The sequence below is a fragment of the Tinamus guttatus genome, unplaced genomic scaffold (assembly GCF_059628265.1).
Source record: "Tinamus guttatus ecotype Peru unplaced genomic scaffold, ASM5962826v1 Tinamus_guttatus_pri_ptg001453l, whole genome shotgun sequence".
Classification (NCBI taxonomy): Eukaryota; Metazoa; Chordata; class Aves; order Tinamiformes; family Tinamidae; genus Tinamus; species Tinamus guttatus.
Window position 1 is genome coordinate 1 of NW_028289987.1, and position 14,736 is coordinate 14,736.

The 14,736-nt window shown below is 66.6% G+C and overlaps 1 protein-coding gene across 1 annotated transcript; it reads left to right on the forward strand.

Annotated features, from left to right (window-relative positions):
* The first annotated feature begins 1,860 nt into the window (after positions 1–1,860).
* Positions 1,861–13,239, forward strand: LOC148590331 (procollagen C-endopeptidase enhancer 1-like). The gene is given in 11 exon segments (XM_088539165.1): positions 1,861–1,958; positions 2,151–2,259; positions 4,030–4,288; positions 6,645–6,769; positions 7,996–8,132; positions 8,482–8,723; positions 9,048–9,116; positions 10,829–10,981; positions 12,070–12,099; positions 12,102–12,202; positions 13,180–13,239. Coding segments are annotated over 11 exon segments (1,383 nt in total).
* Positions 13,240–14,736: the final 1,497 nt, after the last annotated feature.

Genomic DNA, 14,736 nt, shown 5'->3' on the forward strand with positions numbered 1-14,736 from the left:
GGTAAAGCGGGAACGCCAGGAACACCGGGAAGGCCAGGAATGGCAGGAACACCGGGAACAGCAGGAACACCGGGAATACCAGCAACAGGCACAGCGGGAACGCCGGGAACACCAGGAATGCCAGGAACGAGTGGAGCGGGAACGTCAGGAACACCGGGAACGCCGCAAACAGGCCGAGCGGGAACAGGCGAAGCAGGATGAGCTTCGGGAACAGGCGGAGCGGGAACGCCGGGAACACCAGGAACGCCAGGGGAAGGCGAAGCGGGAACGCCGGGAACGCCGGGATCGGCAGCGGCGGGAGAGGTGATGGGGGGGGGGGGCACCGAGGGGGTCATCGGGGGCCACCACAGGGTCCCCAAGGGCCACAATGACCCCCCCGGACCCCCCCCAGGCTGCAGGAGCCGGATGGGGACAAGGACGGGGACAAGGATGGGGACAACAATGGGGACAAGGACGGGGACAAGGACAGGGACAAGGAGCCGCCTCCGGTGAGGGGGGACCCGGGGGGGGCCCGGGGTGTCCCCAGGCCCCCCAGGACCCTGAACTGTCCCCAACGTCCCCAGGAGGCCCCGGTGCCCCCCCCGGGCCCCCCCCGGCGCCGCCCGGCCCTGCCCCGGTACCAGATCCCGCAGCGGCGCCGGGGGGGGGTCCCCGACGGGGGGGGCGCCCGTGACGTCATCGGCCGTGACGTCATCCGCGGTGACGTCACCGGTGCCCCCCCGGTGGGGGGGCGAGCGGCCGGGCCGGGACCCCCCCCGCCGTGAGTGACACCCCCCCCTCCTTGGGGACCCCCCCCCTCCTTGGGGACCCCCCGCAAAGCCCCTCCCCCCCTTGGGGACAACCCCGGGACCCCCCCCCCGTGACACCCCCCCCCGGGGACCCCCCCCCCCTGGGGACCCCCCCCCCCGGGGACAACCCCGTGACACCCCCCCCATAGGGGGCCCCCCCCCGTCCTGCCCCCCCCCTTGGGGACCCCCTTGTTCCGCCCCCCCCCCCCCACAGACCCCCCAACCCCTCCTGCCCCCCCCCCCCCGTGTCCCCCCTCCCTCCTCCTTCCTCCCCCCCCCCACGAGGCATCCAGGGGCGGGGGGGGGGGAGCGGGTCGTGACGTGGCGGAGGGGGGTCGTGACGTGGCGGGGGGGGGGTCATGACCTGACGTGGCACCGGGGGGGGGGGGGCGGGGCTCCCCGCAGGTCCCGGAGGCGGCAGCGGCTCCAGAACCGGAACCGGCCCCGGGGGGGGGCGGGGCGCGGGCCGGGCCCCCCCGGCGAGGAGGGGGGGGGCGGCGGCGGCGCCGGGGGGGGGGGAGGGGGGGAACGGCCGCTCCCCCCCTCCCCCCGGCGCCAAAATGACCCCCCCCACCCGTGACCCCCTCCCCTTGGGGGGGGCACCCCCACGTGACGTATTTTATTTGGGGAGGGGGCGCGTGACGTCATTAAAACGCTCCAGCCCCGCCCGTCTCCGCTGTCCCTGCGGGGGGGGGGGCGGTTTCCCAGCAGCCCCCGCGGCGCCGCTCCGGGGGGGGGGGGAGGGGGCGGGGCTGGCGTCGTGCCCCGGCCCCGCACGTGGCGCCGCCTCCCGTCATGCCCCGCGCGCGCGGGGAGGGCGGGGGGGGAGCGTCCAGCCTGGCAGCCGCAGGCCCCGCCCCTGGGCGGGGCGGACACGCCCCCTTCCCCCCGCGCGCCCCGCCCCTCCCGCCGCCGCGCGCTCCCATTGGCCCGCGCGGCGCCGCGGGGGCGGGGCGCGGCCCGCGGAGGGGCGGGGCCCGCGGAGGGGCGGGGCCCGCGGAGGGGCGGGGCGGCCTCAGGCCACGCCCCCGCGCCCCGTCCCGCCGCCGCCGCCGCCGCCGCCGTTGCCGCCATGAGGCCCCGCGCGGCGCCGCCGCTGCCGCTGCTGCTGCTCTGGGTCCTGGCCCGGTCCGGCCTGGGACAGGGGAGCCCCGGCCGCAACGTGTCCCGGTACCGCCGCCTCCCGGTGCCGCCTCCCGGTACCGGTACCGCCTCCCGGTGCCGCCTCCCGGTACCGCCGGTGCCTCCCGGTACCGCCGCCTCCCGGTACCGCCTCCCGGTACCGCCGGTGCCTCCCGGTACCGCCTCCCGGTACCGGTGCCGGTGCCGCCCCCCGTGACCCCCCCCCGCTCCCGTTTCCAGGCCCGTGTTCCCGTGCGGGGGGGAGCTGAGCGGCGACTCCGGCTACGTGGCCAGCGAGGGCTTCCCGGCGCCGTACCCGCCCAACCGGAGCTGCACCTGGACCATCGCGGTGCGGCCCGGCCCGGTTCCGGTCCACATCCCCATCCCGATCCCGATCCCCATCCCGATCCCGATCCACATCCCCATCCCGATCCCGGTCCACATCCCGATCCCGATCCACATCCCGATCCCGATCCCGATCCACATCCACATCCACATCCCCATCCCGATCCGCATCCCCATCCCGCTCCCGGTCCACATCCCCATCCCGATCCACATCCCGGTCCCGGTCCACATCCCCATCCCCATCCCCATCCCGATCCCGGTCCACATCCCCATCCCGATCCACATCCCCATCCCCATCCCGGTCCACATCCCCATCCCGATCCCGGTCCACATCCCCATCCCGATCCACATCCCCATCCCGATCCACATCCTCATCCCGATCCACATCCCCATCCCGATCCACATCCCCATCCCCATCCCGATCCACATCCCCATCCCGATCCACATCCCCATCCCGATCCACATCCCCATCCCGATCCACATCCCCATCCCGGTCCACATCCCCATCCCGGTCCACATCCCCATCCCGATCCACATCCCCATCCCGATCCACATCCCGGTCCCGGTCCACATCCTCATCCCGATCCACATCCCGATCCCTTTCCGGATCCCAGTGCTAATCCCGGTCTCGATCCCCGTCCTGATCCCGATCCCCATCCCCGTCCTGATCCTGATCCCTGTCCTGATCCTAGTGCTAATCCCGATCCCCATCCCCATCCTGGTCCCCATCCTGATCCCAATCCCCGACCGGATCCCGATCCCCGTCCTGATCCCAGTGCTAATCCCGGTCCCGATCCCAATCCTGGTCCCCATCCCGATCTCCATCCTGATCCCCATCCCGATCCCAGTGCTAATCCCGGTCCTGATCCCAATCCCGGTCCTGATCCCGATCCCCATCCTGATCCCAGTCTTAACGCCGGTCCCGATCCCAGTCCCGATCCTGGTCCTGACCCGATCCCGGTCCTGGTCCTGATCCCGGTCCTGGTCCCCATCCCGCTTCCCATGCTGCTTCCCTGTCCTCATCCCAACCCCTGTTCCTATTCCCATCCCTATCCTGTATCCCGGCCCCAGCCCCGGCCCCATCCCAACTCCCAATCCACAACCCCATCCTGATCCCAGTGCCCATCCCAGCCCCATCCCAATCCCGACTCCATCGCACCCCATCCCAATCCCAACTGAATCCCATCCCAACCGCTAACCCAACTCCTTCCCAATCCCAATCTCCTCCCAATTGGCATCCCAGTCCTATCCCAACCCCATCCCAACTCCATCCCCGCTCCCATCCCCATCCCGCTCCCATCCCCATCCCGCTCCCATCCCAATCCCCATCCTGCTCCCGCTCCCATCCCATCCCAATCCCGCTCCCATCCCAATCCCGTTCCCGTTCCCGCAGGTCCCGGCCGGCCGCCCGGCGCTCCTCTCCTTCCGCGTCTTCGACCTGGAGCCGGATCCCATCCCCATCCCGCTCCCATCCCCATCCCAATCCCCATCCTGCTCCCATCCCATCCCCATCCCCATCCCACTCCCATCCCAATCCCGCTCCCATCCCCATCCCCATCCCATCCCCATCCCAATCCCAATCCCGTTCCCGTTCCCGTTCCCGCAGGTCCCGGCCGGCCGCCCGGCGCTCCTCTCCTTCCGCGTCTTCGACCTGGAGCCGGATCCCATCCCAATCCCGATCCCATCCCCATCCCAATCCCGCTCCCATCCCCATCCCAATCCCAATCCTGTTCCCATCCCAATCCCAATCCCAATCCCGTTCCCGTTCCCGCAGGTCCCGGCCGGCCGCCCGGCGCTCCTCTCCTTCCGCGTCTTCGACCTGGAGCCGGATTCCCGCTGCCGCTTCGACTCCCTGTCCGTGTTCGCCGGGACGGGGCCGGCGGCTCCGCTCCTGGGCCGCTTCTGCGGGACGTTCCGGCCGGGAACGCTGCAGGCGCCGGGCGGGATCCTCCGGCTCCGCATGGAGAGCGACGGCGGCGGCGGCGGCCGCGGGTTCCTGGCCTGGTTCAGCGCCGGGCGGCCCCTGGGAGACGGTGAGCGCGGCCGGATCCCCAGCCCGATCCCGGATCCCAATATCCCAATATCCGATCCCGGGATCCCAATATCCCCATCCCGATCCCGGGAGCCCGATCCCCCAATATCCTGATCCTCAGATCCCGATCCCAAATGCCAAGATCCTGAGATCCCGATCCCGGATCCCAATATCCCAATATCGGATCCCGGGATCCCAATATCCCGATCCCGGGATCCCGATCCCGAGACCCCAATATCCCGATCCCAATCCCGGGATCCCGAGCCCCCAATATCCTGATCCTGAGACCGCAATATCCTGATCCCGGGATCCCGAGATCTTGATCCTGAGACCCCAATATCCCGATCCTGGATCCCAATATCCGGATCCCGGGATCCCGATCCTGAGACCCCAGTATCCTGATCCCGGGTCCCGAGATCCCGATCCCGAGATCCCAAGACCCTAATATCCCGATCCTGGGATCCCGATCCTGAGACCCCAATATCCTGATCTTGGATCCCGAGATCCCGATCCTGAGATCCCGAGATCCCAAGATCCCGATCCCGGGATCCCGATCCTGAGACCCCAATATCCCGATCCCATTCCCGGGATCCCGAGCCCCCAATATCCTGATCCTGAGACCGCAATATCCCGATCCCAGGATCCCGATCCTGAGACCCCAATATCCTGGTCCTGGATCCCGAGATCCTGATCCCGGGATCCCGATCCTGAGACCCCAATATCCCGATGCTGGATCCCGAGATCCGGATCCTGAGATCCCGAGATCCCAATATCCTGATCCTGGCATCCCGATCCTGAGATCCCACCATCCTGATCCCAGCATCCTGATCCCGAGATTCTGATCCCAAGATCTCAATATCCTGATACTGGGATCCCAAGATCCAGATCCCAGGATCCTGGGATCCCAATCCCGAGCTCCTGATCCCGGGATCCTGATATCCCAATCCCGAGACCCCAATATCCTGATCCCGGGATCACAGGATCCTGATCCCGAGATCCTGAGATCGCAATCCCGAGATCCCAAGATCCTGGGATCACAATATCTGAATATCCCGAGCCTCTGAGATCCTGATCGCAGGATCCTGAATCCTGATCTTGAGATTCCGATCCCGGGATCCCAATATCCCAATATCCTGAGCCCCTGAGATCCCAATATCCCAATCCCAAGATCCTGATCCTGAGATCCCGAGATCCTGATCCCAAGATCCTGATCCTGAGATTCTGAGATGCTGATATCCCGATATCCCGATATCCCAATATCCTGATTCCAGGATGCTGATCCCAATCCGGATATCCTGATCCCGGTATCCTGAGATCCTGATCCCAAGGTCCTGATCCCGATCCTGATATCCCGATCCCAATGCCGTGATATCCCATCCCCATATTTCCATATCCCATTGTCATGCTCTATGCTAACATCCCGGTCCCATCCCTGTATTCCCATATCCCATCCCAATATACCAACCCCATCCCCGTACCCTAATATCCCATCCCGATCCCATCCTGATCGCAGCCCAATATCCCATCCCAAGATCTCGATGTCCATCCCGATTCCATCCCGACATCCCGATCTCCCGATCCAATCCCATGATCCCGCCATCCCACCCTGCTCCAATCCTGCCCGATCCCATCCCGCTTCCGGGCGATCCCTCCTTCCACGTCGCTCTAATCCCGCCTTGCTGCGATTCCCGCTTCGGGAATTCCGCGATTCCCGCTTCAATCCAGTCCCGCTTCCGTCCTGTTCCCATCTTGTTCCGATTCCCGCTTGGCTCCAGCTCCTGCTTCGTTTGGATCCTGCTCCGCTCCCTTCGGATTCTCCCTCCGCTCCCTTCGGATTCTCGCTCCCTGTTCCGGATTTCTTGGGATTCCCACGTGGCTCCGATCCCGTGTCGCTCCAATTCCCGCCCTGTCTCCCGTTTTGCTCCGATCCCGCTTCATTCCGCTTCCCTCTCCTTGGATTCCCAATTCCCGCTCTGCCCGGATCCCCCTTCATCCCCATTCCTGCCTCATCCCCATTTCCGCTTGCTCCGTACCCCTTTTCCCAGGATTTCCCAGGAATTCCCACCTTCCCCGCTCTCCCAGGCCTCCCAGGACACCCCCCCCCGGCATTCCCGCTTTTCCCGCTCTTCCTGCCCCCCATCCCAACCCTTGGCCTCTTGCAGGGCCCCCCCCCGCATCCCGCTTTTCCGGGGAGCCCCGGAGCTTTTCCGAGGGTGAGTACCCCCCCCCTCCCCCCAAAATTCCCACTTTTCCTCCCCCCCCCCGCGGCGGCTCCGGGCGGGATCCGGGCGGGATCCGGGCGGGACGGGGGGCGGCGCTGACGCCGCTTCCCGGTTTTCCCGCTTTTCCGGCCGCAGAGCAGCAGTTGTGCGGGGGGCGCCTGGAGAAGCCCCAGGGAGCCCTGGAGACTCCCAATTGGCCCCGGGAAAATTATCCGCCCGGGATCAGCTGCTCCTGGCACATCGTGGCGCCGCCGGAGCAGGTGGGAGCGCCGGGGACCGGGATACGGGGGACCGGGACACCGGGATACGGGAACACCGGGACACGGGGGGACCGGGATACGGGGGACCGGGATACGGGGGGACCGGGACACCGGGATACGGGGGGACCAGGATACAGGGGACCGGGACACGGGGGGGCCGGGATGTGGGGGACCGGGACACCCGGACATGGGAACACCAGGATACAGGGGGACCGGGATACAGGGGACTGGGACACCCGGACACGGGAACACCAGGATACAGGGGGACCGGGATACGGGGGACCGGGATACGGGGGACCGGGATACCGGGATACGGGAACACCGGGATACGGGGGGACCGGGACACGGGGGACCGGGATACCCGGACACGGGAACACCGGGATACAGGGGGACCGGGATACAGGGGGACCGGGACACCGGGATATGGGAACACCAGGACACGGGGGTACCGGGACACGGGGGACCAGGATACGGGGGGACCGGGATACCTGGACACAGGAACACCGGGATACGGGGGACCGGGATACGGGGGACCGGGACACCCGGACACGGGAACACCGGGATACAGGGGGGACCGGGACACGGGGGACCGGGACACGGGGGACCGGGATACGGGGGGACCGGGATACGGGGGACCGGGACACCCGGACACGGGAACACCAGGATACAGGGGGACCGGGATACGGGGGGACCAGGACACCGGGATACGGGGGGACTGGGATACGGGGGAACCGGGATACGGGGACACGGGGTTACCAGGACACCCCGACACCCGGACATGGGGACACCTGGATACAGGGACATGGGGACATGGGGATCCTGGGATACCCAGACACCCGGATACAGGGATACAGGGATCCTGGGATACCAGAACACCCGGACACCCGGATACGGCATGTGGGTGTTGTGGTGCATGGGTGTCCGGGTGTTGCGGTGTCCGGGTGTCACGGTGTCACCATGTCGCAGTGCGCGGGTGTCCGAGTGTCGCGGTGTCCGGGTGTTGTGGTCCGTGGGTGTCACCGTGTCGCGGTGTCCGGCTGTCACGGTGTCACTGTGCCATGGTGTCCGGGTGTCTGGCTGTGGCGGTGTCACCGCGCCGTGGTGTCTGGCTGTCGCGGTGTCCGGGTGTCTGGCTGTTGCAGTGTCTGGGTGTCCGGCTGTGGCGGTGTCACCGCGCCGCGGTGTCCGGCTGTGGCGGTGTCACCGCGCCGCGGCTGTCCCCGCAGGTCATCGAGCTGACGTTCGGCAAGTTTGACGTGGAGCCCGACGGTCACTGTCGCTACGACTACGTGGCCGTGTTCGAGGGCGGTCGCCATGACGACGCGCGGCGCCTGGGCCGCTTCTGCGGGGAGGCGGCGCCCGCGTGAGTGTCACCCGGCGTCACCCGGTGTCACCCGGTGTCACCCCGCGTCACCCGGCTCCCTCACCCGGTGTCACCTGGTGTCACCCGGCGGCGCCCGGTGTCACCTGGCTCTGTCACCCGGCGTCACCCGGCGTCACCCGGTGTCACCCCGCATCACCCGGCTCCCTCACCCGGTGTCACCCGGCGTCGCCCGGCTCCGTCACCCGGTGTCACCCGGTGTCACCCCGCGTCACCCGGCTCCGTCACCCGGTGTCACCTGGTGTCACCCAGCGGCGCCCGGTGTCACCCGGCTCCGTCACCCGGCGTCACCCGGTGTCACCCGGCGTCACCCGGCTCCGTCACCCCGCAGCCCCATCGTGTCGTCGGGCAACGAGCTCCTGGTCCAGTTCGTGTCCGACCTCAGCGTCACCGCCGACGGCTTCTCCGCCTCCTACACCGTGCGGCCGCCTGTGGCTACGGACGGAGCAACAGCCGGAGCAACAGCCGGAGCAACAGCCGGAGCGAAGCCGGCGCCGCCGCCGGGAAAAGGGCCCAAAGGCGCCAACCCCACGGCCAAGGCGGCGCCGGAGCCGCCCGGTACCGCGGCACCAGGTGAGCCCTGACGGTGGTACCGGCGTCGGCGGTACCTGCTGCTGGTGGTACCGGTGCCGATGGTGTCGGTTCCGATGGTTCTGGTGCCCGCGGTGCCAGTCCCAGCGGTGCTGATGGTCCTGGTGCCGGTGGTAGTGGTTACGATGGTACCGGTGCCGGTGGTACTGGTACCACTGGTGCTGCTGGTACCGCTGGTGCTGGTTGTACTGGTGCCGATGGTGCTGGCCGTACCGGTGCTCTTGGTGGTTCCGGCGGTACCGATGGTACTGACGGTACCGGCGGTTCCGGTTCCGGTGGTTCCGGTCTCGGTGTCTCCCCCCGCAGGCACCGAGTGCCCCCCCCGGTGCCGCCGTGAGGGGACCCTGCAGAGCAGCTTCTGTGACAGCGACTTCGGTGAGGGGTGACAACGGGGTGACACGATGGGTGACACAATGGGGGGACACAATGGGGTGACACAATGGGTGACACAATGGGGGACACAATGGGGGTGACAATGGGGTGACACAATGAGGGGGACACAACGGGGGGACACAATGAGGGTGACACAATGGGGGGACACAATGGGGGGACACAATGGGTGACACAATGGGGGTGACACAACGGGGGGACATAATGGGGCACAATGAGGGTGACACAATGGGGGTGACACAATGGGTGACACAATGGGTGACACAATGGGGGGGACACAATGAGGGGGACACAATGGGGGTGACAATGGGGTGACACGTTGTGGGGTGACACAATGGGGTGACACAATGGGGGGACACAATGGGGGGACACAATGGGTGGACACAATGGGGTGACACAATGGGGTGACACAATGGGGTGACACAATGGGGGTGACACAATGGGGTGACACAATGAGGGGGACACAATGGGGGGACACAATGGGGGTGACACAATGGGGGTGACGCAATGGGGTGACACAATGAGGGGGACACAATGGGGGGACACAACGGGGGTGACACAATGGGGGGGACACAATGGGGTGACACAATGGGGGGACACAATGGGGGGACACAATGGGGTGACAATGGGGTGACACGTTGTGGGGTGACACAATGGGGGGGACACAATGGGGGGACACAACCAGAGCGGGGGTGGCACCACACACACAATGGGGGGGTGAACCCCCCCCGCCATGTCCCCCGGGGTGATGGGGACGGTGACACACACACACCCTGGGGGGGTGACACTCGCACACAGTGACCTCCTGGGGGTGACACCGTCAACGTGTCCCCGTGTCCGCAGTGGTGACGGTGACACCCGCAATGGGACACACAATGGGGTGACGTGCACAGTCTGGGGGTGACACCGTCCCTGTGTCCCCAGTGGTGACGGTGACACACGCAGAGGGGTGACACACACACAATGGGGTGACCCACAACACACACACAGTGACACATGGGGGTGACACCATCCCCGTGTCCCCAGTGGTGACGGTGACACACACACAATGGGGTGACACACACACACACACACAGTGACACATGGGGGTGACACCGTCCCCGTGTCCCCAGTGGTGACGGTGACACACACACAATGGGGTGACACACCACACACACACACAAACACACAGTGACACATGGGGTGACACCGTCCCCGTGTCCCCCTGTCCCCAGTGGTGACGGTGACACACACACAATGGGGTGACACACACACAGTGACACATAGGGGTGACACTGTCCCCATGTCCCCCTGTCCCCAGTGGTGACGGTGACACACACACAATGGGGTGACACACACACAATGGGGTGACACATACACACACACAGTGACACATAGGGGTGACACTGTCCCCGTGTCTCCAGTGGTGACGGTGACACACACACAATGGGGTGACACACACACACACACACACACACACACAGTGACACATGGGGGTGACACCATCCCCATGTCCCCAGTGGTGACGGTGACACACACACAATGGGGTGACACACACACACACACACGGTGACACATGGGGGTGACACCGTCCCCGTGTCCGCCTGTCCCCAGTGGTGACGGTGACACACACACAATGGGGTGTCACACACACACACACACACACACACACACGGTGACACATGGGGTGACACCGTCCCCGTGTCCGCCTGTCCCAGTGGTGACCGGGACGGTGACGGCCGCCGGCCGGGGGGGCGGGGCCTCCTGGGCGCTGCTCTCGGGGCTCCAGACCTACAAGGGGGCGGGGCTAAAGGGAGGCCCCACCCTCCGCCTGACGCTGCCCTGCCCACAGTGCCCCGCCCTGCGCAAAGGTGGGTGGTCCCCAATGGCCCCAATAGCCCCCCAGTGTCCCCTCCGTGTCCCCCATATCCCCCCCATATCCCCCCATGTCCCCCCCAATGTCCCCCAATGCCCCCCATCTCCCCACTATCCCCTCCATGTCCCCTATATCCCCCCAATGTCCCCCAAGGGTCCTCCATGTCCCCTCCATGTCCCCAATGTCCCCCCCCATGTCCCCCATGTCCCAAATGCCCCCCCATGTCCCCAGTGTCCCCCTTATCCCCCCATGTCCCCAACATCCCCCCAATGTCCCCCATATCCCTCTCAATGTCCTCCCATGTCCCTAGTGTCCCTTTATGTCCCCCAGTGTCCCCTTATGTCCCCCCTATGTCCCCCACCCAGTGTCCCCTTATGTCCCCCCTATGTCCCCCATATCCCCCCATGTCCCCATTGTCCCCCATGTCCCCCATGTCCCCAATGTCCCCAATGTCCCCCCATTGTCCCCCTGTCCCCGCAGGCGGCTCCTTTGTCGTCACGGGTCTCGTGTCCCCAATGTCCCCCTGTCCCCCATGTCCCCAATGTCCCCAATGTCCCCAATGTCCCCATATCCCCCCAATATCCCCAATGTCCCCCTGTCCCCATGTCCCCCATGTCCCCCATTGTCCCCCTGTCCCCGCAGGCGACTCCTTTGTCATCACGGGTCTCGTGTCCCCCATATCCCCCATGTCCCCATGTCCCCATGTCCCCATTGTCCCCCATGTCCCCAATGTCCCCAATGTCCCCAATGTCCCCATTGTCCCCAATGTCCCCCATGTCCCCAATGTCCCCATTGTCCCCATGTCCCCAATGTCCCCATTGTCCCCAATGTCCCCATTGTCCCCCTGTCCCCGCAGGCGGCTCCTTTGTCGTCACGGGTCTCGTGTCCCCATGTCCCCATTGTCCCCAATGTCCCCATGTCCCCCGTGTCCCCAATGTCCCCCACGTCCCCCATGTCCCCATATCCCCCCCAATGTCCCCAATGTCCCCCACGTCCCCCATGTCCCCATTGTCCCCAATGTCCCCATTGTCCCCAATGTCCCCATTGTCCCCCATGTCCCCCATTGTCCCCCTGTCCCCGCAGGCGGCTCCTTTGTCATCACGGGTCTCGTGTCCCCGCGGGCGCCGCCCTCGTCCCCCCCGGCGCCTTCGTGGCCCCCCTGCGGCCGCAGCACCCCCGCCTGCTGGGGGCGCTGGCGCGGCGGCCCTGTGGCGGGGCCAGTGACGTCACCGGGGCGGGGCTTCCCCGGGGGGCGGGGCTTCCCGGGGGGCGGGGCCTCGCCGGGGGGGCGGCACGCGTATCCCTTCTGTATGCAAATAAAGGCTGCGCAAGCGGTTGTGGGGGCGGGGTTTGTGGCGGCGAGGGGGCGGGGCTTGGAAAGGAGGGGCGGGGGTTGTGGAGGGGGCGGGGTTAGTGCGGGGGGCTGGCGGGAGGGGGCGGGCTTTCGGAGGGGCGGGGTTAGTGCGGGAGGCGGTTGGCGTGGAGGGGCGGGCTTGCGGAGGGGGCGGGGTTAGTGCGGGGGGAGGGGGCGGGTTTGTGGAGGGCGGGGTTAGTGCGGGAGGGCTGGCGGGAGGGGGCGGGGCTTGCCGAGGGGCGGAGTTAGTGTGTGGGGGCGGGGTTGGTGTGGGAGGGCTGGAGGAGGGGCGGGGCTTGTGGAGGGGCGGGGTTAGTGCAGGAGAGGCCGTGGGCTCGTGGAGGGGCGGGGCTCGTGGAAGGGGGCGGGGCTTTCGGAGGGGCGGGGTTAGTGCGGGGGAGGGGGCGGGTTTCTGGAGGGGGCGGGGTTAGTGCGGGAGGGGTTGGCGGGGCTTGAGGGGGCGGGGCTTGTGGAGGGGCGGGCTTGTGGGGCTTCTGGAGGGGCGGGGTTAGTGCGGGAGGGTTGACGGGGACGGGGCGGGGCTTGCGGAGGGGCGGGGTTAGTGCGGGAGAGGGGGCGGGCTCGTGAAGGGCGGGGTTACTGTTAGAGGGGTAGGCGGGGCGGGGCTTGCGGAGGGGGCGGGGCTTCCCGCTCTGCACGCGGCGCCGGCCCCGCCCCTTTGCGCACGCGCCGCTCGAGCCCCGCCCCCCGCCGCCCTCGCGCCTCTTCCCGCCCGGGCGGCGGCGGCGGCAGCGCGTGGGGGGGCGCTCGGCTCGGGGAAAACCGCCCCTTTTTGAGGAGAAACTGCCGTTTTTGAGGTAAAACTGCCCCCTTTTGAGGTAAAATACCCCTTTCCTGAGGTAAAACTGCCCCCTCCTGAGGTGGAACTGCCCCCTTGAGGTAAAACTGCCCCTTCCGGAGGTAAAACTTCCCTTTCCTGAGGTAAAACACCCCCTTTGAAGTAAAACTCCCCTTTCTGAGGTGAAACTGCCCGTTTTGAGGTAAAATTGTCCCTTTCTGAGATAAAACTGCCTCCTTTGAGGTAAAACCACCCCTTTTCTGAGGTAAAACTGCCTCCTTTGAGGTAAAGCTGCCCCTTCCTGAGCTAAAACTGCCTCTTCCTGAGGTAAAACTGCCCCTTTTGAGATAAAACACCCGTTTCCGAGGTAAAACACCCCGTTTCTGAGGTAAAACCGCCCGTTTCTGAGGTAAAACACCCCCCTTTGAGGTAAACCCCCCCCCGAGGTAACCCTTCCCATGAGGCGACTCCACACTCGTTTTTCCTCTTTTTTCCCGTTTTTTTCTCTTTTGGCAACACGGTTGCGTTTTCGCAGCTACTTTAAATAAACGGGATCATCCCCCCCCCTTCCCCCCCCCATCCCCCCGGGATCGGCGGGGGGGGGGATCCGGGCGCTCCGGATCCCGCGGGATCGGCCCCGGATCCGCGTAGCTGCCTGAGTGCGGGGATGAGGCCGGGCCCCGGCGCCGCCGGAGCCGCCCCCGGAGCGGGATTCCCGGAAGGCCGCGGCGGGATCGGGAACGGGGGCGGGACGGGGTCCGGGATCCGGCGCCGGATCCGCGTCCGGCGGCGCCTTCGTCGTCCTCCTCCTCTCCGGGTCCTGCTCCGCGCGCGGCCGATCCCGGATCCCAAATCCCGGGATCCAAATCCCGGAAAACAACCCCCTCCCTCCCCGTCACCAACTAGTCAACCCCGGCATAAATAAACGGGTGCGAAGCAGCTCAGGGCACCCGGATGGGCTGGGATCGTTCCGGATCCCGGACCGGGATCCCTGTGGATGGGCTGGGATCGTTCCGGATCCCAGACCGGGATCCCTGCGGATGGGCTCGGATCGTTCCGGATCCCGCGCTGGGATTCATGTGGATGGGCTGGGATTGTTCCGGATGGATGCGGATCGTTCCGGATCCCAGACCGGGATCCCTGCGGATGGGATTGGATCGGTCCAGATGGACGTGGATCGTTCCGGATCCCAGACCGGGATCCCTGCGGATGGGCTGGGATCGTTCCAGGTGGACGCGGATCGTTCCGGATCCCAGACTGGGATCCCTGCGGATGGGCTGGGATCGTTCCGGATCCTGGATCGGGATCCCTGCGGATGGGCTGGGATCGTTCCAGGGGGACGCGGATCGTTCCGGATCCCGGACCGGGATCCCTGTGGATGGGCTGGGATCGTTCCGGATCCAGACCGGGATCCCTGCGGATGGGCTCGGATCGTTCCGGATCCGCGCTGGGATCCATGTGGATGGGCTGGGATCGTTCCAGATGGACGCGGATCGTTCTGGATCCCACATTGGGATCCCTGCGGATGAGCTCGGATCATTCCGGATCCCAGACTGGGATCCCTGCGGATGGACACGGATCGTTCCAGGTGGACGCG